Here is a 23,819-nt window from a genome sequence, read left to right as displayed (position 1 = left end):
CTACTGGGGAGGATTCATTCATGTATTGGGCACTGTGCTACAGGCTTCTGTGTAATTATTTCAAATAAAGCCCACAACACTCTGAAAGTACTATTATCTCATTGTACTACCAAGGAAGACAAGGTTCAGAGAAGTTATACAGCACCTTCAGGGTCATATGGTTAGTAAATCTGTAATCAAAGGTGCAGCAGTGATTATACAGCTACACCTGGGGGCCTCAGGAAATGCTACAGTTGACTGTGCCATAGAGGAAGGCTCCAAACCAATGCAAATTTCAGAGGGTGAGTATTCCAGGCCCAGCATTGGAGACACTCAGTTCATAGAAGAGTCAGGTCTATGGAGAATGTCCAGGTATAATTCGGCAGCAAGGAATTTCTACAGTGTCATGTGTCTTGGCATTTTAATTAGCAAGTGCTCTTTTTATTTCATCCAAATAAAGAATTGAAAACTAAATGTACAATTAATATTATTCAAGATACTGATATTCAAGATGGCGGAGGAGTAGGTAGACGTGGAGTTCATCTCTCTCCACATAGGAATACATCTATAGATGCAACAGTTCTCACAGAACACCGGCTGAAAACTAGCAGAAGACCTTGAACACCAGAAAGGACTATAAAGATCCCTTCATAACTGGAAGGGAAGCATTTGAGGCTGTCAGAAGAGGGTGAAGCAGCCGATCTGTGGCAGACGGGACAGAGTGAGAAATGCACAGACGGTCCGTACCACAGCCCTACATGTCCCAGACTGGGACGTGTGTTCACAGGCTGCCCCTCCAAGAGCAGAGGCAGTGAGAGGACGTGTGAGCACCGGTCTTCACGGGGAAGCAGTAGGGACAGAGCCCGGCACCGCCTCCTGGTTCTCCCTTTCAGGGAAACCAGGGAAACAAGAACTAGCAAGAGCTTGACAAATGCCTGGCTTTGAATTGGAGACCATTCACCTGCCTATTGTTTCATTCCTGGAAATTTCACTGCAACTAAGTAAGAAAAAATAATACCTGAAAGAAAGAAAACAAAGAACAAAATACCCCAGAATTCCTAAAAAACAGGTCTTGGTGCTCTGGCCGGGTGCCAGGCCTGAGCCTCTGAGGTGGGAGAGCCGAGTTCAGGACATTGGTCCACCAGAGACCTCTCAGCCCCATGTAATATCAAATGGCGACAGCTCTCCCAGAGATCTCCATCTCAACGTTAAGACCCAGCTCCACTCAACGACCAGCAAGCTACAGTGCTGGACACCCCATGCCAAACAACTAGCAAGATGGGAACACAAACCCACCCATTAGCAAAGAGGTTGCCTAAAATCATAATAAGTTCACAGACACCCCAAAACACACCACCGGACTTGGTCCTGCCCACCAGAAAGACAAGATCCAGCCTCATCCACCAGAACACAGGCACCAGTCCCCTGCACCAGGAAGCCTACACAACCCACTGAGCCAAGCTTACCCACTGGGGGCAGACAACAAAAACAACGGGAACTACGAACCTGCAGCCTGTGAAACAGAGACCCCAAACATAGTAAGTTAAGCAAAATGAGAAGACAGAGAAATACACAGCAGATGAAGGAGCAAGGTAAAAACCCACCAGACCAAACAAATGAAGAGGAAATAGGCAGTCTATGTGAAAAAGAATTCAGAGTAATGATAGTAAAGATGATCCAAAATCTTGGAAATAGAATGGAGAAAATACAAGAAACATTTAACAAGGACCTAGAAGAACTAAGGAGCAAACAAACAATGACGAACAACAAAATAAATGAAATTAAAAATTCTCTAGAAGGAATCAATAGCAGAATAACTGAGGCAGAAGAACAGATAAGTGACCTGGAAGATAAAATAGTGGAAATAACTACTGCAGAGCAGAATAAAGAAAAAAGAATGAAAAGAGTTGAGGACAGCCTCAGAGATCTCTGGGACAACATTAAACACACCAACATTCGAATTATAGGGGTCCCAGAAGAAGAAGAGAAAAAGAAAGGGTCTGATAAAATATTTGAAGATATTAAAGTTGAAAACTTCCCTAACATGGGAAAGGAAATAGTCAATCAAGTCCAGGAAGCACAGAGAGTCCCATACAGGATAAATCCAAGGAGAAACACGCCAAGACACATGTTAATCAAACTATCAAAAATTAAATACAAAGAAAAAATATTATAAGCAGCAAGGGAAAAACAACAAATAACATACAAGGGAATCCCCATAAGGTTAACAGCTGATCCTTCAGCAGAAACTCTGCAAGCCAGAACGGAGTGGCAGGATATATTTAAAGTGATGAAAGGGAAAAACCTACAACCAAGATTACTCTACCCAGCAAGGATCTCGGTTAGATTCAGTGGAGAAATTAAAAGCTTTACAGACAAGCAAAAGCTAAGAGAATTCAGCACCACCAAACCACCTCTACAGCAAATGCTAAAAGAACCTCTCTAGGCAGGAAACACAAGAGAAGGAAAAGACCTACAATAACAAACTCAAAACAGTTAAGAAAATGGTAAAAGGAACATACATATCGATAACTACCTTAAATGTAAGTGGATTAAATGCTCCAACCAAAAGACATAGATTGGTTGAATGGATACAAAAACAAGACCCATACATCTGCTGTCTACAAGAGACCCACTTCAGACCTAGGGACACATACAGACTGAAAGTGAGAGGATGGAAAAAGATATTCCATGCAAATGGAAATCAAAAGAAAGCTGGAGTAGCAATTCTCATATCAGACAAAATAGACTTTAAAATAAAGACTATTACAAGAGACAAAGAAGGACACTACATAATGATCAAAGGATCAATCCAAGAAGAAGATATAACAATTGTAAATATTTATGCACCCAACATAGGAGCACCTCAATACATAAGGCAAATGCTAACAGCCATAAAAGGGGAAAGCGACAGTAACACAATCATAGTAGGGGACTTTAACACCCCACTTTCACCAATGGACAGATCATCCAAAATGAAAATAAATAAGGAAACACAAGCTTTAAATGATACATTAAACAAGATGGACTTAATTGATATTTATAGGACATTCCATCCAAAAACAGGATATTACACTTTCTTCTCAAGTGTTCATGGAACATTTCCCAGGATAGATCATATCTTGGGTCACAAATCAAGCCTTTGTAAATTTAAGAAAATTGAAATCATATCAAGTATCTTTTCCGACCACAATGCTATGAGACTAGGTATCAATTACAGGAAAAAATCTGTAAAAAACACAAGCACATGGAGGCGAAACAATAGACTATTAAATAACCAAGAGGCCACTGAAGAAATCAAAGAGGAAATAAAAAAATACCTAGAGGGCTTCCCTGGTGGCGCAGTGGTTGAGAGTCTGCCTGCCGATGCAGGGGACACCGGTTCGTGCCCCGGTCTGGGAAGATCCCACCTGCCGCGGAGCGGCTAGGCCCGTGAGCCATGGCCGTTGAGCCTGCATGTCCGGAGCCTGTGCTCCACAACGGGAGAGGCCACAACAGTGAGAGGCCCATGTACCGCAAAAAAAACCCAAAACCTAGAAACAAATTACAATGAAAACACAATGCCCCAAAACCTACGGCATGCTGCAAAAGCAGTTCTAAGAGGGAAGTTTATAGCAATACAATCCTACCTCAAGAAACAAGAACATCTCAAATAAACGACCTAACCTTACACCTAAAGTAATTAGAGAAAGAAGAACAAAAAACCTCAAAGTTAGCAGAAGGAAAGAAATCATAAAGATCAGATCACAAATAAATGAAAAAGAAATGAAGGAAATGATAGCAAAGATGAATAAAACTAAAAGCTGGTTCTTTGAGAAGATAAACAAAATTGATAAACCATTAGCCAGACTCCTCAAGAAAAGAAGGGAGAAGACTCAAATCAATAGAATTAGAAATGAAAAAGGAGAAGTAACAACCGACACTGCAGAAATACAAAGGATCATGACAGATTACTAGAAGCAACTACATGCCAATAAAATGGACAACCTGGAAGAAATGGACAAATTCTTAGAAAAGCACAACGTTCTGAGACTGAACCAGGAAGAAACAGAAAATATAAATAGACCAATCACAAGGACTGAAATTGAGACTGTGATTAAAAATCTTCCAACAAACAAAAGCCCAGGACCAGATGGCTTCAGAGGCGAATTCTATCAAACATGTAGAGAAGAGCTAACACCTATCCTTCTCAAACTCTCCCAAAATATAGCAGAGGGAGGAACACTCCCAAACTCATTCTACAAGGCCACCATCACCCTGATACCAAAACCAGACAAAGATGCCACAAACAAAGAAAACTACAGGCCAATATCATTGATGAACAGAGATGCAAAAATCCTCAACAAAATACTAGCAAACAGAATCCAACAGCACATGAAAAGGATCATACGCCATGATCAAGTGGGGTTTATCGCAGGAATGCAAGGATTCTTCAATACATGCAAATCAATCAGTGTGATAAACCATATTAAGAAACTGAAGGAGAAAAACCACATGATCATCTCAATAGATGCAGAAAAAGCTTTTGAGAAAATTCAACACCCATATATGATAAAAAACCCTCCAGAAAGTAGACATAGAGGGAACTTACCTCAACATAATAAAGGCTATATATGACAAACCCACAGCCAACATCGTTCTCAATGGTGAAAAACTGAAACCATTTCCACTAAGATCAGGAACAAGACAAGGTTGTCCACTCTCACCACTATTTTTCAACATAGTTTTGGAAGTTTTAGCCACAGCAATCAGAGAAGAAAAAGAAATAAAAGGAATCCAAGTTGCAAAAGAAGAAGTAAAACTGTCACTGTTTGCAGATGACATGATACTATACATAGAGAATCCTAAAGATGCTACCAGAAAACTACTAGAGCTAATCAATGAATTTGGTAAAGTAGCAGGATACAAAATTAATGCACAGAAATCTCTTGCATTCCTATACACTAATGATGAAAAATCTGAAAGAGAAATTAAGGAAACACTCCCATTTATCACTGCAACAAAAAGAATAAAATACCTAGGAATAAACCTACCTAAGGAGACAAAAGACCTGTATGCAGAAAACTATAAGACACTGATGAAAGAAATTAAAGATGTTACAAAAAGATGGAGAGATATACCATGTTCTTGGATTGGAAGAATCAACATTGTGAAAATGACTATCCTACCCAAAGCAATCTACAGATTCAGTGCAATCCCTATCAAACTACCAATGGCATTTTTCACAGAACTAGAACAAAAAATTGCACAATTCGTATGGAAACACAAAAGACCCCGAATAGCCAAAGCAACCTTGAGAAAGAAAAACGGAGCTGGAGGAATCAGGCTCCCTGACTTCAGACTATACTACAAAGCTACAGTAATCAAGACAGTATGGTACTGGCACAAAAACAGAAATATAGATCAATGGAACAGGATAGAAAGCCCAGAGATAAACCCACGCACATATGGTCACCTTATCTTTGATAAAGGAGGCAAGAATATACAAGGGAGGAAAGACAGCCTCTTCAATAAGTGGTGCTGGGAAAACTGGACAGCTACATGTAAAAGAATGAAATTAGAAGACTCACTAAGACCATACATGTAAATAAACTCAAAATGGATTAAGGACCTAAATGTAAGGTCAGAGACTATAAAACTCTTAGAGGAAAACATAGGCAGAACACTCCACGACATAAATCATAGCAAGATCCTTTTTGACCCACCTCCTACAGAAATGGAAATAAAACCAAAAATAAACAAGTGGGACCTAATGAAACTTAAAAGCTTTTGCACAGCAAAGGAAACCATAAACAAGACCAAAAGACAACCCTCAGAATGGGAGAAGATATTTGCAAACGACCCAACTGACAAAGGATTAATCTCCAAAATATACAAGTAGCTTATGCAGCTCAATATCAAAAAAACAAACAACTCAATCCAAAAATGGGCAGAAGACATTTCTCCAAAGAAGATATACAGATTCCCAACAAACACATGAAAGGATGCTTAACATCACTAATCATTAGAGAAATGCAAATCAAAACTACAATGAGGTATCATCTCACACCCGTCAGAATGGCCATCATCAAAAAATCTACAAACAATAAATGCTGGAGAGGGTGTGGAGAAAAGGGAACCCTCTTGCACTGTTGGTGGGAATGTAAATTGATACAGCCACTATAGAGAACTGTATGGAGGTTCCTCAAAAAACTAAAAATAGAACTACCATACGACCCAGCAATCCCACTAACTGGGCATATACCCTGAGAAAACCATAATTCAAAAAGAGTCATGTACCACAATGTTCATTGCAGCTCTATTTACAATAACCAGGACATGGAAGCAACCTAAGTGTCCACTGACAGATGAATGGATAAAGAAGATGTGGCACATATATACAATGGAATATTACTCAGCCATAAAAAGAAACGAAATTGAGTTATTTGTAGTGAGGTGGATGGACCTAGAGTCTGTCATACAGAGTGAGGTAAGTCAGAAAGAGAAAAACAAATACCATATGCTAACACATATATATGAATCTAAAAAAAAAATGGTTCTGAAGAACCTAGGGGCAGGACAGGAATAAAGATGCAGATGTAGAGAATGGACTTGAGGACACGGGGAGGGGGAAGGGTAAGCTGGGACGAAGTGAGAGAGTGGCATGGACATATATACACTACCAAATGTAAAATAGATAGCTAGTGGGAAGCAGCTGCACAGCACAGGGAGATCAGCTCAGTGCTTTGTGTCCACCTAGAGGGGTAGGATAGGGAGGATGGAGGGAGATGCAAGAGGGAAGAGATATGGGGATATGTGTATACGTATAGCTGATTCACTTTGTTATACAGCAGAAACTAACACACCATTGTAAAGCAGTTATACTCCAATAAAGATGTTAAAAAATATATATTATTCAAGATACTGATTGTGAGCAGGAATATGACCCAGACAGCATGGGTCTCCCAGAGAAAGTCCAGGCTGGGCCCTGTCTGCCGATGATACACTGTGTTAAAGTATTGCCTTCATTTAAAAAGCTGATTTTGAATGCCTACGGAAGTTGCATATTTTATTACTAATTCCTTATGTCACATTCATTTTGGTTGTTTCTTTTAGATTTTACTTTCCTGACTCACCATTTTGCTTCCAGGCATGATAACAACTGTGCAAAATGATAATCCATCTCTTTCTCTATGATTCAACTGACAGCATTATATCCGACAAAAATATTCTTTTACAATCAAAAGTTTGGAGACCGTTTTTGATTGAATCCCCTTTAAGTGAATCAAATACCTTATAAATTAAAATCACACTAAATGCATGATCTTATTCCTCAGTAGGAATTACTTACAGGCGTAGTTACAGGTGACTTTTCACTGCTTGGAGAATCCACTGTACAGAAAGAAAGGAAAAAAGATCACAATGTGAGTAGCTTCTAATTGTCTTTCTTTTTTGATCGTCTCAGTGGAGTGTGGTTCCTATGTCAGCTTCAAACCACCTTTTTTTTGGTTAGCCAAGAGCATTAGAAAATCATGATAAAGCAGACCCCTGAAGCAGCTTGTACCCATCACCAAGAGAAGTTATGACCAGTGTAATATGATTGATCACATCAATTAGCACCAGGTACTACATTATAGGAAGCGAAATCTATTCCTATGAGTGCTCATTTTAAGGCACCTTGCACTCTGGCTTGACTGAGCAGTTCCCTCACTGTCTGACACAGAGAAGGATCACACAGAGAGAGGCCAGATGTCATCCAGGAAGTAGAGAAGGTGACACAGTTAACAAGAGGACCGCTACCAGTTCCAGGTAAATGCTTCTAATCTTTGTTTAAAAAAAAAAAGAAGAAGACCATAACGAAAGAGGTGAATATTATTTCTTTGGATTTTCAAAATCAAAGTAAAATTCTGCGAATTTCCCCCAATTTTAGTACTGATAACTGGTACTGATATCAATGAACCAGCTCTTTGCTAACTGTGTGCCCCTGGAATCAGAAATGAAGAAAAGTACCAGATATAATTGGTTGCCCACAACATGGATTTTGCAAAAAAGAAATAGAGCTCCCCAGTATGCATTTTACCTGACTGGGAGAAAAACTGGGAACGTCGCCAAGAGTTCTGAACTCTCAGCAGAACGCTGGCAGTGCCAGGCGACTCTAGATCAGATGGCAGAACAGAACAAATAGAAAAACCATGAAAACAGGGCTGAGACTTGAATAGAACCACACTCCCAAGTACTAATGGAGGTTTGGCTGTCATCAGAACAAGGATTGAGAGTGAAAGTATCCAGAGTACAAAATACCTCAATAAAATGCACACAAAGCCCAAAGATGTGGACAAAAGTCCATAGATGGGCCAGTTTATGCTATTGTTTGCTGTTGGGTGGGAGTTTAGGAGCTCATACTTAAAGGTGATATTGTTAAGATGCTGAATCTCCAAATGATGGGATGATGTGTGATGTAAGGGCAAAGTGCACAGTTTACCTTGCTTTTGGAAAGCACTAGAAAAGTATAAAAGACAGCAGAGATGAGTTCAATTATTCTTACACACTTTATAAATGTTATTATGGAAGTCTGTGGTGGCAGTTATATACGTGTGTAGTAAAAAGATGTGTATGTGTGTATCTGTAATGGGGTGGCATCAAGCAGACAGTAGCTGAAGGCAAGCATTTGCATCCTTAACCTAGATGCTATGCTCATCTGTCATCATTCTCAATGCAAATAAAGACAGCGGTTTTTAAAACGTGCACATATTTTCCTGAAACATCAATTCAAGATATCTTTCTACTATTGGGAGACAGTTGAGAAAAGGAAATCTGTCCTCTTTACATGTAATTTTATGAATGTTTTCAGAGTATTTAAAGGTTATTTATGCACATGGGTATGTTTAAGGGAAATCTGTGGAGCATCACTAGGGACCCCACACATCTGCAGTAGCCTGTCTGAGCAGTCGAGAAACAGACCACTTGGTGGAGATGATGGCATCATCACTGTCCTGGGGAGAGAATGTTAGGTATGGCTCCAGGATTCCTGATCCTGACCCTACAGCTTCTTTGGACTTGATGTGCAGCCTCTGACTAGTCACTTAAACGTATGCTGACTTTTTTGTTTTGTTTTGTTTCTGCGGTACGCGGGCCTCTCAACTATTGTGGCCTCTCCCGTTGCGGAGCACAGGCTCCGGACGCGCAGGCTCAGCGGCCATGGCTCACGGGCCCAGCCGCTCCGCGGCACGTGGGATCTTCCCGGACCGGGGCACGAACCCGTGTCCCCTGCATCGGCAGGCGGACTCCCAACCACTGCGCCACCAGGGAAGCCCCTATGCTGACCTTTTATAGCTGGGCAAAGCCCTATACTCCCCCGCCAATCCCCAACTAAAGACAAATCATGTCTTTTAAGACTACATTTATTAGAGGCCTTTTGCTACTTGAAAGATAGGAACTTTATACGCACCAAACAAGTATTAATGTTATTTTTACATCTACCAGTGATGTTTTTGGTACACAATTTAAACACATGCTTCAAGCCAGTGGTTTCCAGAGTGTGGTCCCTGGATCTGCAGCATCAGCATCACCTTTGGGAACTTGTTAGAAATGTAAATACTGTGGCCCCAGCCCAGACCTACACAATCAGATGCTGTATGAGTGGGGTCCAGAGAGCGGTGTTTTAATTCATCCTGCAGGAGACCCTGCCACATCTCAGGTTTGAAAATTACTGCTATGTCTCTACAATATAAACACTCCTATTTTAAGGAGAGCATTTAAGAATGCTTCATTCCTGCCTGGAACCTTGCTTTATACTTCTACTCTTACTGCACCTATTCTGCAGCTACTAGATTATACTGTAGTGCTTATTCTAGGTCAGGTGTTGAGCTAAATGCCTTGTTTTTTGTTTTTGGTTTATCTCATTTAATTCTTCCAACAACCCTATGAGGTTGGTACTGTTATTATTTCCAGTTTACGGGTGACAGAGGTTAGAGAGAACTTGGTGGGTAAGATCATGCAGATTAGAACTCGAAGAGCCAGAATTTGAAGCCAGGCCTTCTGTCTCCAGAGCCTGCAGCTGTAATTACAGCTTCCATGAGCCAGACAAGAGTGTGGAACAGGTGTATGACAAATATAATCCCATCTTGAAGAATGATTTTGGAAATGCTCTAGTGCCACTGAATTTTATTTTTCATTCACCTTAGATAAAGCATGAAGTAAAGTCCCTTAATTCAACAGCACATTTTACAAAATCGAAATGCCTTACAACAGATAATTAGATGTAAAAATATCGAAGACAATAAAACTAATTAATATGGCTTAAAATATCTATTTCCTCTCTGTATTACTTACATACACAATTAAAAAGTGCTAGAAATAGGGCAGAATTAAAATCTAAATGTGACCAATTGCTGGCCCAGTTAGGAGAGTTTACTTTTGTCACTTCCCTTCAGGACAGTAGGGCTGACGAATTTAAATCAAATGCTTTGAAGACGGTATTGAACTTGTTTCCACGTTAAGAAGCTAGTGATTATCAGTACCTGTACCAATTAATTCCCTCCCGAGTACTTCCTGTTATGCAGATAGAGCCCAACTTATCTCCCAGCCGTCAACAAAGACTAATGGAAGCCAAGTAGCATTCTGCCAAAGAGCTGCCCATCCTTGAAAAGAAAAGCAACAAGTCCCCAGCCACAATGACCCTGTACATCCTCTCTTTGCCTGGACTGATAGATCTATAAAGTGTACTGGGGAAAGCACGTTAAAAGAGAAAAACAAGAAACCTTATAGTTCTTGCCTCCTGAACTCTCGCCGTTTTCACATCACATCAGTAAAGAGAGAGAACTCACACCAGTAAAGCCCGGTGGTCTGTCTCTTGGGAAGCATAGTCCCTATGGATCATGGAATCCTCAGGACCCATCCCCCTACTGTTCACATCCCTCAGGCTCCTTTCTGGTGGTTGTGGGTGCCTGGGGTTCTTACCAAGATAAACGGATTCAAGTTGGGCTCTTAAAGAATAAAGGGGTGAATTCACAACCTATACATGGCCTAAAGGCACTTGGGGAGTTTGCAGTGGCCATTGCCATTTTAAGACCTTCAGAGGCCCTAAACGCCCATATTTTTCGAGGCCATCCCTCCCTAAATTATACCAAACATGTTAAAATGTATCAAACATGGGACAAAGTGAGAGAGTGGCATGGACATATAAACACTACCACATGTAAAAGAAATAGCTAGTGGGAAGCAACTGCATAGCACACGGAGATCAGCTTGGTGCTCTGTGACCACCTAGAGGAGTGGGATAGGGAGGGTGGGAGGGGGATGCAAGAAGGAGGAGATATGGGGATATATGTATATGTATATGTATAGCTGATTCACTTTGTTATAAAGCAGAAACTAACACGCCATCGTAAAGCAATTATACTCCAATAAAGATGTTAAAAAAAATAAAATAAAATATATCAAACATATGAAATATATTAAGGTTTATCCTCAGCCTATATATATATATATGTGTGTTCCATATAACTATATATTCTAACTGTAAAGAATATTTGGAAAGATTAAAGTTTTTGGCTCTGAGTAACACGTTTAATCTGTGATCATGAATGTTTCTTGGTAATCATCATGCACAGCCAGGAACTATTATGGGGCAAGAAAATCTGACTTTCTTCCAAAATCACTGTCAAATTAAATGAATAATTTAGGAAGACTAGAAAATTAACAGTTAGTGAACTTGACATAATATTAAGATCATAAACTCTTTATTAAAGTTATTGATTTTTTATTTTTTAAAATATTTAAGAGCCAATAAAAATTATTTTCGGGTATCAAATACTGGTATAGGCCCTATTGTGCCCACAGTGTCTGGCTGACAAAACGGTCTTGGCAGCTGGGGTTCCTGGCTAAGCCAAACAGAGACTGTAGCTCCAGACCTCCATTCTGAAGTGATTAATTCAGCCATCATGGACTCTGGCAAACCCAACGGCTAAAGGTACATCAACATAAAGGAAGTAATCTGCCTTGAAAATGAAGAATATTTCACTACAAATGGGCCCAGCAGAACACGTAGAACTGAAACAAAACACTTCTATCTTTTTACCTTGAGAACTGAGATTTGGCAAAGGTAATTGGCTGCTTTCAGGCATTTTGTCCAGAAATGGAAACGTCAGGGTTGCTTCTGGTTCTGGAGATTTTGGCTTTACCACCTGGATCATGGGCAACAGACATAAATATTACAAGTATTGTCCATTACTAAATGCACAGGTGAAATAAAATTTAAGGATCCATGGCTACAATAAGTCAAGAAGCCCAAACATTTAAATTGTAAATGGAAAATTTTGCCCCTTCTCCAAACCCCTTCATGCTTTTCTACATTAATAGAGAGGTCAATTTTTCAGAGAAATCAAACTAGAGCATAAAAATTTGATGATCATGTTTCTTCAAACTCAGAGGACAATATTCCATATTTGAGATAATACATCACTCTGTTTCATGTTCTTATTGGGATCAATCACGGTTTCTCTTCTTGGTACTACATAATACTGAATTTGTAATGTCAGGAAGTGCGATGTTCCACATAAGATTTAAAAAAAATCTTACTATGTAAGTATTAAATGTTAAAGTAATATTACCTTCTAATGGGCATTATTCTTGAGACACTACATACTCCCCCCAACAAATTTACACAAAGCACATTAAAGACAATATACTGTGCTTGTTGACAAAGAAGCATTATTGTAAATAACCATTATATCAAACAGTGCCATAGCGATGATGCCCTTAAGGGATTTTTGAAGCATGTTAGACCACATGACCTTATGGTAAATAGATCCAAAGTTACAGGCTTTAAAAATTCTTATGTTTGCTTTGTAAAAACAGATTTTTCTTGTTATTGCTAGTTAATTTTATTTTGTTTCTCCCCAATCGGAAGGGCCTTTGGTAGAACACCCTCCTTCCGATTTGTTGCTTCTAATCAACTGATTTCTGAAAGACCAGATAACCAAACTAATGACCAAAATAAAGAGTCAATAGACTCTGAGCAGAGATCGGAATGAGGAGTGTGGCTGTATCAGTTCCGATGTCCTTTTAGCTGCTTACAGAATCTTCTCTGATTCACTGGCTGGTGGCCATGAAGAGATTAACTTTATGGCCAGTGGGCGAGTGAGGCTCCAGAGCATTTGTTTCATCATAAGTTGATCTCTTATTTGGTCCTCAGGATGATTTAATGTCTAGAATTTCTCCTCAGTAAGATTTTATTTTTCTTGATGAAGAATATATTCAACCCTAATGGAATCTTGAAGAAAATACAGTTAATTGTTCTGCATTACGGAGGTCAACCAGATGTCCAAATGAACTTCAGTGCTAAAACATGCAGCAAAACCTAAGGCCTAGATTTACCAAAGTTGACAACCCTCAGATCTTAAGCTCATACCATTTCCTCCATAGTGGAATTGACAAAAATATGTTTCGGTTAATGCCTGGTTGTAAATGAAACAGTTAATCTCAGCAGAAATGCTCAAAATACCCACTATGTAAAAGGTCAGCCTGTGTGCATTGGTACTTTGTTTTATAAAGGTAACACTCTCAAGTGAAATCAGAAAATAAAAGCTGTTGCAACCACTGGCATCATCTTTCTTTCTTTCTTTCTCTAAAAGTTAACTGTAAAGTAGAGAAAGGAGAAAAGGAGAAATTCACATGTTGTGAAAAGCATTGGGTTCAAAGACCATTATTCCATTTGCTAATCATCTAGCAGAGATTCTTAACCTGGGGTCCACAGAAAAGAAGTCATGTGGTTATACATATTTCGTACTACTTGATACCAAGGAAAACTTGGTAATGCTGTGTATTTTATGGTTTAAACAATATTATTCTGAGAATAATGTTTACCAGATAGACAAAGGGTCCATGGTGCATGTACATGCGTGGGCACACGTGCAGCGTGCGCGTGTGCACACACACACACATACACACAGAGTTAAGAACCCCTGAAAACAATTTTTTCCATAGTAGGGTAGCCATGACGCTGGGGGTCCAAAGATGGATCACATAGATGAGGTTACACAGATGAATATTTTTTATGCTATGGTGTCCATTTTGTGTGATTTTAAAAATATTTTTTCTAGCAATGGTATGAGTTTTCCTTTCATTTTATATTTACATAGGAAAAAAGGTCGATTTGCAAGAAGAATAAATAAATAGATTACAAGTGTAACGTGGATCAGGCACAACCTGCAAGGGCAGGAAATCCTGTCTGCCCCCAACGCTTTTCCTACAGTTAGGTTCTTCTGTTCAGACCTCCAGACCATTTTTTAACTCTCTATGTATAAAAATGGGGGAGTAGCTAGAGTCTGAAATCCCCAAAAGGCATCAGGGAAGCAGGCATTTTTGGGCTCCACCAGGCATACAGCATCTCAGCATCTTAAGGCCAGGGGCTGTGTCTTATTCACTGTTGAATATCCAGTGTCTGCAGAGTGCTTGGCACATAGTAGGTGCACAACCACTATTGGTTGAGTAGATGATAGATGAACCAGAACTAGAAGTGGTAAAATTTTCACTCTAAAGTCAAATCCAAATTTAGGTTTAACTTTTAAAGTTGGAATATCACCACATAAAGTATCCAGTATGCAAGTCAGTTGTACTCTATCTTGGTGACCCATCAGAATCACCTGGGGACCTTTTGAAAATACAGATGCCTGAGCCCTGTTCCCAGAGACTGAGATTTATATGACCTGGTATCTATTAAATTCTAAAGGGTAACCAAGGTTGAGGACAAGAGGTACAAAAGATGACTTTTAGACTGTGCCTGAAAACAAACTAAATTGATATGAAAGAGATGAGACTCCAAACAAGGAAGAAATTTAATAAAAACAAGATGTTAAAACCCATTATATCAGAATAATAATTTTCTTGTTTCCTTGTTATTCAAGTTCAGAGGCATCAGAAGTACCATTACTGTAAAACAGGTAAATATCGGAAAGAGAATATGGAGTAAGTTACAAATAAGCAAGCTCATGTACGGCAAACTAAAACCTAACTGCAAAGCTTTATAACAGATATCTATACTACATTTTTCTTTTAAATGTATATAATTTTTATAAAAATTTTTATTTATATAATTTTTATTAAAAATTTTATAAAAATAATTTTATAAAAATTAGCCATTTAAAATAAATTTTAAAAGATGTTGAAAGAATATATATACCACTTATTATTAATAGAGAGGTAGGTTTCAGTGACTTTTTCTCTCTCTTGCTCTATTTCTATGTTTTTTATTTATATATTTTATGTATACTTACACATACTATTTGATAGATTTGTTACATATTTCCATGTATATCACTGTAAATATACATTAAAAATAAATAGCTATAGGCTGAATGTTTGTGTCCCCCCAAAATTCATATGCTGAAACCCTAACCCCCCAAGGTAATGGTATTGGGAGCTGGGCCTTCTGGGAGGTGATTAGGTCATGGGGGTGAAGATCTCATGAATGGGACTAGTGACGGTATAAAAGAGACTCAGGACCCTTGGCCCTTCTGCCAAGTGAGGGCACAGCAAGAAGACAGCCGTCTGTGAGTCAGGAAGTGGGTTCTCACCAGAGGCTGACTGTCAGCGCCTTGCTCTTACACCTCCCAGCTGCCATAACTGACAGAAATACATTTCTGTTGTTTATAAGCCACCAAGTCTGTGGTTTTCTGTTATAGCTGCCCAAGTGGACTAACACAGACATCTTTCTATATGTAGTTACATTTTTTTTTTTACAATGAACATGTATTATATTTGTATTAAGAAAAAAAAATACAGATCAAAGGTAGGAAACAAGATCAGGAGAGAAAATAAATCTTCATTGCAAAATGGTGCCACCATAGCAGCCAGCAGTAACATGAAGCCACGTGAATCGTGGACTTAACGGCTTTAGTCCACCTCACCTTTTGTGACAGCACCAGTTCCACCTTTCCACTCATTTCGTTTTCCGGTTTTTTCTGGTCTTTCTCTTCTGGCACCTCGTTCTTCACCTGGGGGCTGGAGGAAAGCTCCACAAAGGCCACGGTCGGGCTGGATCGGGTCACAGTTGATGTAAAATACTGTGGCTCTGAAATGGAGTTACATTCAGAAACATAAAGAACAAGATGAAAACCATATAAAGGCTCGTTGGTCCTGCCATGCCAGGAAGTACACTGAGTACATATCTTGCCCGGGGCAACATGGAGCTGGATTACAGTGTGATGAGAGGTACAAAAGAGCTTCAGGTACTAGAATTCTCTAGGCTCTTTCAAGATATTATTAAAAAATAAAGCAACATAAAACACATCAAAGAACCCCACTATGAAAAACTTAAGTTCTGAATAAGAGTCCCAGTTTACATATGAATAACACTACATGAAACAAAATGCTGGCAGGAAATATTACGAGAGGTGGGTTGGACAGGTGAACATTTATAGATAATTTCTATCCAAACTTCTTTCCAAATGAGGGGCAGCCTGACTCTTCCTTTTGTATTTCAATGTTCCTTTTTAACATCATGTTTTCATAATTGGAATGTGTTAGGGATTGTGTGGTTAAAATCAATATAATGCAATGAAAATTAAGTGTTCTCGGGTATACAAAGAAGAATTTGGTACAGTCTAAAGTGGGTGGAAAAGTCACCACCTGAGGGGGCATATCAGAATGTGGAGGTACAGTCTAGTTTGAAAAAGTATACACTAAAATTTTTAGTAATGACTTTTAATTTACTTTACAATGCCATTTAAAAATAACTTGGTATTAGAAAAGGGTGAGAGGTTTTCATGTTTATCAAAAGAAAAAATGTGTTAAAAATATCGAGAAATATTACTTTAGGGAATAGTGGGTTTCTATTCATACTCACTGTTCATATTTGTGGCATTACTTTATTCTTTCAAACTATTCATTGGGTTTACCACTTCCGCATCTTTTTTTTTTTTTTTTTTTTTTTTGCGGTATGCAGGTCTCTCACTGTTGTGGCCTCCCCGCTGCGGAGCACAGGCTCCGGAAGCGCAGGCTCAGCGGCCATGGCTCACGGGCCCAGCCACTCCGCGGCATGTGGGATCTTCCCGGACCGGGGCACGAACCCACGTCCCCCGCATCGGCAGGCGGACTCTCAACCACTGCGCGACCAGGGAAGCCCTCAGCATCTATTTTTATGATATATTTTTAATCTGTCTTATCTATTGCTGTTACTGTGTGTTAAATATAACCCTCAGTTTTTAGCATTATTGATTAGGGGAAATATAACTCTCTTATGATGACAGAGATAAACTTTCAACTTCCCAGGTGGCGCAGTGGTTGAGAATCCACCTGCCAATGCAGGGGTCATGGGTTCGTGCCCCGATACGGGAAGATCCCACATGCCACGGAGTGGCTGGGCCCGTGAGCCATGGCCGCAGGGCCTGCGCGTCCGGGGAGAGGCCACAACAGTGAGAGGCCCGCGTACCAAAAAAGAAAAAACAAACGAAGTAAGGTAGCAAAAAGCATGGGTTCCTGTTTTTTTTTTACAGCAAGATAAATCACTTGGTCAGAATTTCCCCCAGGAAGTCACTAGGTGGCAGCACAACCACACCAGTCACAGAGCCTCGTTCACTACCTTTTTTATTTTCATTCTCTTAAGAGTTATCACGCTTTACCTTAAAACTAGTCTGTTATAAAAACAAACCTGATGAGGCAACTTCTGTATTCCCTTTTTCTGTTTTTTCACCATCATTCTCATCTTCTTGACTGTTTGTTTCAGTTTCTTCAGTCGTTGCCTAAAAGAAAGATATTTTTCCACCTTGAACACATTATCCCTTTGAAGGTTCTAGAAGGTAAAGGATTTCTTTCTCTTTTTTCCAGTAGTAATTTTCAGGCCAACGAGGTGAGCTGCCTATATGAATTCACTCTTTTCTATTTCCAGTGGTGAAAGGCTGGGTTTGTCGGAAAGAGACGTTCCGTGAAGGAGAACGTAAGTGCTGAAGCAGAACCATGTTATGAGGGCACACAACCCCACTACCTCCCCTCCTCCTCTGACTGCCTCTTTTTCCTTCCTTTCACTATCAGTTTTTCAAAATCATAGTTACCACTCTCTTGCTTCCAAATGGCTTTACAGTTGGCTTAGGGTCATATCACCAGTGAAAAAAATATTTTTTTCAAGTTGCAATTAACCTCTCAGTAGCTTGTCTTCAGCACAGATGCTGGTGGCTCTTAGCACTGTGCATTTTATTCTTGAAGTTCTCTCCCTTTCTGGGCTCTCAACAACTTTCTGTTACCCAACTTCTCATATTCCACCCCCCCCCCATAATTTCTGAAAGAAACTGAAGAAGACACAAAGAAATGGAAAGATATCTTGTATTCGTGGATTGGAAGAATTAATATTGTTAAAATATCCCCATTACCCAAAGCAATCTACAGATTCAATGCAATCCCTCTAAAAATTCCAATGGCATTTTTCACAGAAATTGAAAAAAAGAACCCTAAAATTCATATGGAAATACAAAGGACCCCAAATAGCTAAAGCAATCTTGAGCAAGAAGAACAAAACTGGAAGCATCACATTTCCTGATTTTAAACTATGTTACCAAGCTACATTAATCAAAACAGTTTGGTACTGGCATAAAAACAGACACATAAATCAATGGAACAGAACAACCAGAAATCAACCCACACTTTCATGGTCAACTAATTTTTGACAAAGGCACCAAGAATACAAAATGGGTAAAGGATAGACTTTTCAGTAAATGCTGTTGGGAAAACTGGATATCGACATGCAAAAGAATGAAATTGGACTCTTATCTTACACCATACACCAAAATCAATGTCTAAATGGATAAAAGACTTAAAAGTATGACTGCAAACCATAAAACTCCTAGAAGAAAACAGGGGGAAATCTCCTTGGCATTGGTCTTAGCAATGATTTCTTGGATTTGGCACCAAAAGCTCAGGCAACAAAAGCAAAAATAAACAAGTGGGACTACATCAAACTGAAAATGTTTCTGGACAGCAAAGGAAACAAATAACAAAATGAGAGGGCAATCTATGGAATGGGAGAAAATATTTGCAAATTATACATCCAATAGGGGATTGATATCCAAAATACAAAAGGAATTCTTACAACTCAATAGTAAAAAACATCAAATAAACCAACTTAAAAATGGGAAAAGGACCTGAATAGACATTTTCCCAAAGAAGATATACAAATGGCCAACTGAAGTCATGTATATGAAAAGATGCTCAACATCACTAATCACCAGGGAAATCAAAACTACAGTGAGATATCACCTTATATCTTCTAGGGATTGTTATTATCAAAAAGTCAAAAGAGGGACTTCCCTGGTACAGTGGTTAAGAATCCGCCTGCCAATGCAGGGGACGTGGGTTCGAGCCCTGGTCGGGAAGATCCCACATGCCGCAGAGCAACTAAGCCCATGCACCACAACTACTGAAGCCCACGCACCTAGAGCCTGTGCTCCGCAACAAAGAGGAGGCACCGCAATGAGAAGCCTGCTCACTGCAACCGAGAGTAGCCCCCGCTCGCCGCAACTAAAGAAAGCCCGTGTGCAGCAACGAAGACCCAACGCAGCCAAAAAATAAATTAAAAAAAAAAAAAGTCAAAAGGTGGCAAGTGTTGTTGAGAATGTGGAGAAAAGGGAACCATTGTACACTGATGATGGGAATATAAATTGGTACAGCCATTATGGAAAACAGTATGGAGTTTCATCAAAAATTTAAAATAGAACCATTATATGATCCAGCAATTCCACTTCTAGGTATATATAGCCAAAGGAAATGAAATCAGTATCTCGAAGAGATATCTGTACTCCCATGTTCATTGCAGCATTATTCACAATAGCTAAGATATGGAAACAACCTAAATGTTGATGGATGACTAGATAAAGAAAATATGTATATATTATTCATATATTCTGATATGTAAATATTACTATTATATGCACAAATATCAATATTATACACACATATACAATGGAATATTATTGAGCCTTTAAAAAGAAGAAAATCCTGTCATTTGTGACAATATGCATGAAACTGGAGAACATTATGCTGAGTGAAATAAGTCAGACACAGAAAGACAAATATTGCATGATCTCAGTTATATCTGGAATCTACAAAATTAAAATTAAAAAATGCCAGACCCGTAGTAACAGAGAGTAGGATGGTAGCTACCAGAGGCTGGGGCATGGGGGAAAAGTGAAGGGGAAAAAAAAAGTAAAATGATAGTTGCCTGGGTCTGAGGGGAGGGGGCCGTGGGGAACTATTGTTTAATGGGTACAGAGTTTCAGTTTAGCAAGATGAAAAGAGTTCTGGAGATGGATGGTGGCAATGGTTGCACAATATGAATGTACTAAATACTACTAAACTGTACACTTAAAAATGGTTAAGATAGTAAATTTTATGTTTCACTTTACCACAATTAAAAATTGGAAAAAAATTTGTAAAAAAAATTATTTGCAAATTTTCAAAGTTAAAGAAAAGACACAAGGAAACTTTAAGCCACTAGCCTTTCAAGCTGCTAAAGAATTTTATAATAGCATCTAGTGGCAAAGATATGCTTTTTCTTTTGGAGGATGGGGTAGTTTTGACATCTTCATAACTAGATGAGCACTTTCTAATGACAGATAACAGTGTATCAATTCTGGAAGAACATAATATTAAATTAACATGCACCTTTAAAACCCTAGGAAGGAAATAAGCATCATATTTATACTACTTAATGGATTTTGTAACTTTTAAATACATCAGGAAGCCTGAATTGAAGCCCTTTGAGAGACTTAATGAGTAGAAATGGTTAAATAAACCAAAGTCTCTTTTATTATAGTGAAGTTACATATATATGTTCTCTGTGTGTGTGTACACTGTTATATGAACAACTGACATGACAGTAGTATTTGAAGACCCACCAGCCTAGTATTACAACAGAATAACCTGGGTTTAATAATTTAAAGTGTCCCCCCCACACATAGAAGTATTAATACATAGTGTTTTTTGTTTTATGATGTTAATATATAAATAGTCAGAGATACTGATTTTTAATATATAAAATACTGTCTGAAATACTGATTTTTACGTTTTCTCCCCAAATGGATTAGATTATGGAAAACTATCTGAGGTTGGGAAACAAATTTGCAGTTAAATATTGATGTATGATGCTCTTGAGAACACTGGTGTTTCCAGTGACTGGGAAATAAATAACTACAAAAACTGAGCCAAAGCCTTCCCAGCCCAAACATGAACAAAGAAATGGACATATTTTATTAAATCTTAGATGCCATCAAGTTTAAGTTGTATTATTTTAGGTACTACTAAGAAAGAAAACAAACTACTAAACAAACTAAATAGGACACACTACTGATTATAAGACATATCCTGAAAAAAAAAAAAAAAGACATGTCCTGATTTAGAGATGCTCAAGTGTGGCAAGTGTGCCCCTTGGAATCAATGAAATAAGATAATTCATGAAGTCCTTTAGACATAATTTTAAAAAATTTATTTATTTTATTTATTTATTTTTGGCTGCATTGGGTCTTCGTTGCTGTGCGCAAGCTTTCCCTAGTTGTGGCGAGCAGGGGCTACTCTTTGTTGCGGTGCGTGGGCTTCTCATTGCCGTGTCTTCTCTTGTTGCAGAGCACGGGCTCTAGGCGCACAGGCTTCAGTAGCTGTGGCACGTGGGCTCAGTAGTTGTGGCTCATGGGCTCTAGAGTGCAGGCTCAGTAGTTGTGGCACACGGGCTTAGGCTCCGCGGCATGTGGGATCTTCCCGGACCAGGGCTCGAACCCGTGTCCCCTGCATTAGCAGGCGGATTCTTAACCGCTGCGCCACCAGGGGAGCCCTAGACATGATTTATAATGCAGAAGAGACAAAGTCCTCAAGCACTACTTCAATAAGGATGATTTTTCTAGCACACCTCATTTCAGTAATATTTTACTTATGCATGACTAATGCAGAACTTCGATTTTCAAGAATACTCATGTTTCTGGATGCATTTCTATGTGGCTTAACACTCAAATACTGAACTCCCAGATGACCCAATTTATCTTCCCTTAAAATTATGTTTTAAAGGTTATACACTGTTGTCACTGTAGCCATGGTCAATATTTACTAGATTTCCCACATGTCAGCACTTGATGTGGATTATCTTTCTTAGTCCTCAGAGCAAGCTTGTCAAGTATGCACCAATATGATTCCCTTTATACAGGTGAGGAAGCTGAGGCCCAGGAGGCTAAGTCACTTACCCAGAGTCACATTGCTAGTAGGCAGGGGAGGTAGGAACCCTGACCTGTGCTGGTAACCTCAATGCTCCAACATCTGGACTTGGAGTCACACCCACTGCCAACTTCTCCCTAGGTATTTAAAGGTTTTGACCCATAAGATGCAATCCAGAACCTGAGTGTCCCAAGTTTATTGCTGAAATGATTCAAACTGCCCTTTCCATGCCCTTTCCTTCTCATCCATTCTACCTCATCCTTTCCATTCTACCTCTCATTCATTTATTATGCAAAAGATGAGAACTCTCCGGGATCTCTCGGGACAGGGGTCAAGTTAGCCAAGTCTCTACTTCCCAGGGCAGCTTGAGACCAGACCACCCCCAGCCATCACCCCGTCTTGAGGCTTTTGATCCAGTCCAGGTTCTGAGGGGGACAGGGACCCAGCATGGTATCTGACATAGAGCCAACATGTAATCCATGATAGGGGAGCAAATGTTAGATGAATTATTTACGAAATTTATACTGTCAAGCTTAGTTTAAATGCATACTAGTCATCAAAATCAAGCTATTACTAACAAAATATTCAGGATAAATTAAGAGAAAAAGCAAGTTACAACACAATTTGAATAACATGATCCCCCCAAAATCTTTTATATACACTGAGAAAAAGAGAAGGATGCACATTTTAAAAAATCTTAACTTCTGAGTGGCTGGAGTAATAACTAGTTTAAATTTTTTTATGGTTTTCTATATTCTGCTATATATATATATATATATATATATATATATATATATATATATATAGACTATATATAATCAAGGGAAATCCCAAAGCCAGTTTAATTAACTTCTGTCTGATACTCCATTCTGAAGTCTTGTTACTTTTGTACTCACATCATTACTTCAAAGGTAATGAGTTCAAAATTGGCACTTTCAACCAGTGCCGATGGACTCAGAGATTTGCCTGAAACAAACCTGTCTGGCTAGAAAATGTGCTTTATGGCCCACACTTTCCTTTGGTTATAGCTGAAAAGAGGAGAAGCCTTCCCTTCTCCAACTGGTAATACTGTCTCAAGAATGAAAATAAAAACAGACCCCTGGACATGAATGAATGAGAGCGCAGAAAGGTTACAGGGGCCTAAGCCGGGAGCTGGCGTCCCCTTGACTAAGAACACCATCTAAACTGGCCCTGGTGCCAGACCGAGCCCTGAGGCCACAGGTGGGAGGTGGCAGTTTCCTGGCTTGAGAGGGACATGGTCTAGCCACAGATCTGCCTGGCTTTGGGCTGTTCTTTTAACAAGAACCTTACTGGTGAACCAGCCCAGAGAGCGTCTCTGTGGAATGAATTGGATATATGAAGCAGGAGGGGACAAATGGTCCTGAGACCCAGGGTCTGAGTGGCCCTGTTTCTAGGACAGAGGAGGTATGAAAGCTTGGACTGATCATTTAACCTCTACGGGTTGGAAGGTGTGATGTCCAAGGTCCTTACCTGAGCTGCTATTCGGTGACTCTGACTGACTGTCCGGCTCCAGTCCTGAAGAACTTATCTGGACGCAAGCCTGGAAAATCAGTCTATTTATGTCTTGGCACCAGGACCCAGGTACCACATATGCCATGCATATGTTTCCCTTTTTGCTTTTATATCACCAAATATCTATTTTCACTGGTTGA

At 39.3% G+C, this 23,819-nt stretch overlaps 1 protein-coding gene across 1 annotated transcript in view; it reads right to left on the bottom strand.

The window, feature by feature from the left end:
• Window positions 1-23,819, bottom strand: part of LOC111170287 (LIM and calponin homology domains-containing protein 1) — a 107,545-nt gene that overhangs the window by 26,237 nt on the left and 57,489 nt on the right. Inside the window, exons 18-22 of the mRNA XM_089911836.1 lie at window positions 17,609-17,699; window positions 15,867-16,030; window positions 12,038-12,143; window positions 8,039-8,113; window positions 7,310-7,350 (exon numbers count right to left, since the gene is read on the bottom strand). Of these exons, the coding sequence (XP_089767962.1) occupies window positions 7,310-7,350; window positions 8,039-8,113; window positions 12,038-12,143; window positions 15,867-16,030; window positions 17,609-17,699 (477 nt within the window). The remainder of the gene's footprint in view (window positions 1-7,309; window positions 7,351-8,038; window positions 8,114-12,037; window positions 12,144-15,866; window positions 16,031-17,608; window positions 17,700-23,819) is intronic.

The sequence above is a fragment of the Delphinapterus leucas genome, chromosome 5 (assembly GCF_059928025.1).
Source record: "Delphinapterus leucas isolate spDelLeu-1000000601 "Yukka" chromosome 5, BTC_Dleu_Yukka2, whole genome shotgun sequence".
Lineage (NCBI taxonomy): Eukaryota > Metazoa > Chordata > Mammalia > Artiodactyla > Monodontidae > Delphinapterus > Delphinapterus leucas.
Note: the sequence above shows the minus strand (reverse complement) of the source record. Positions and strands in the feature narration are given on the sequence as shown.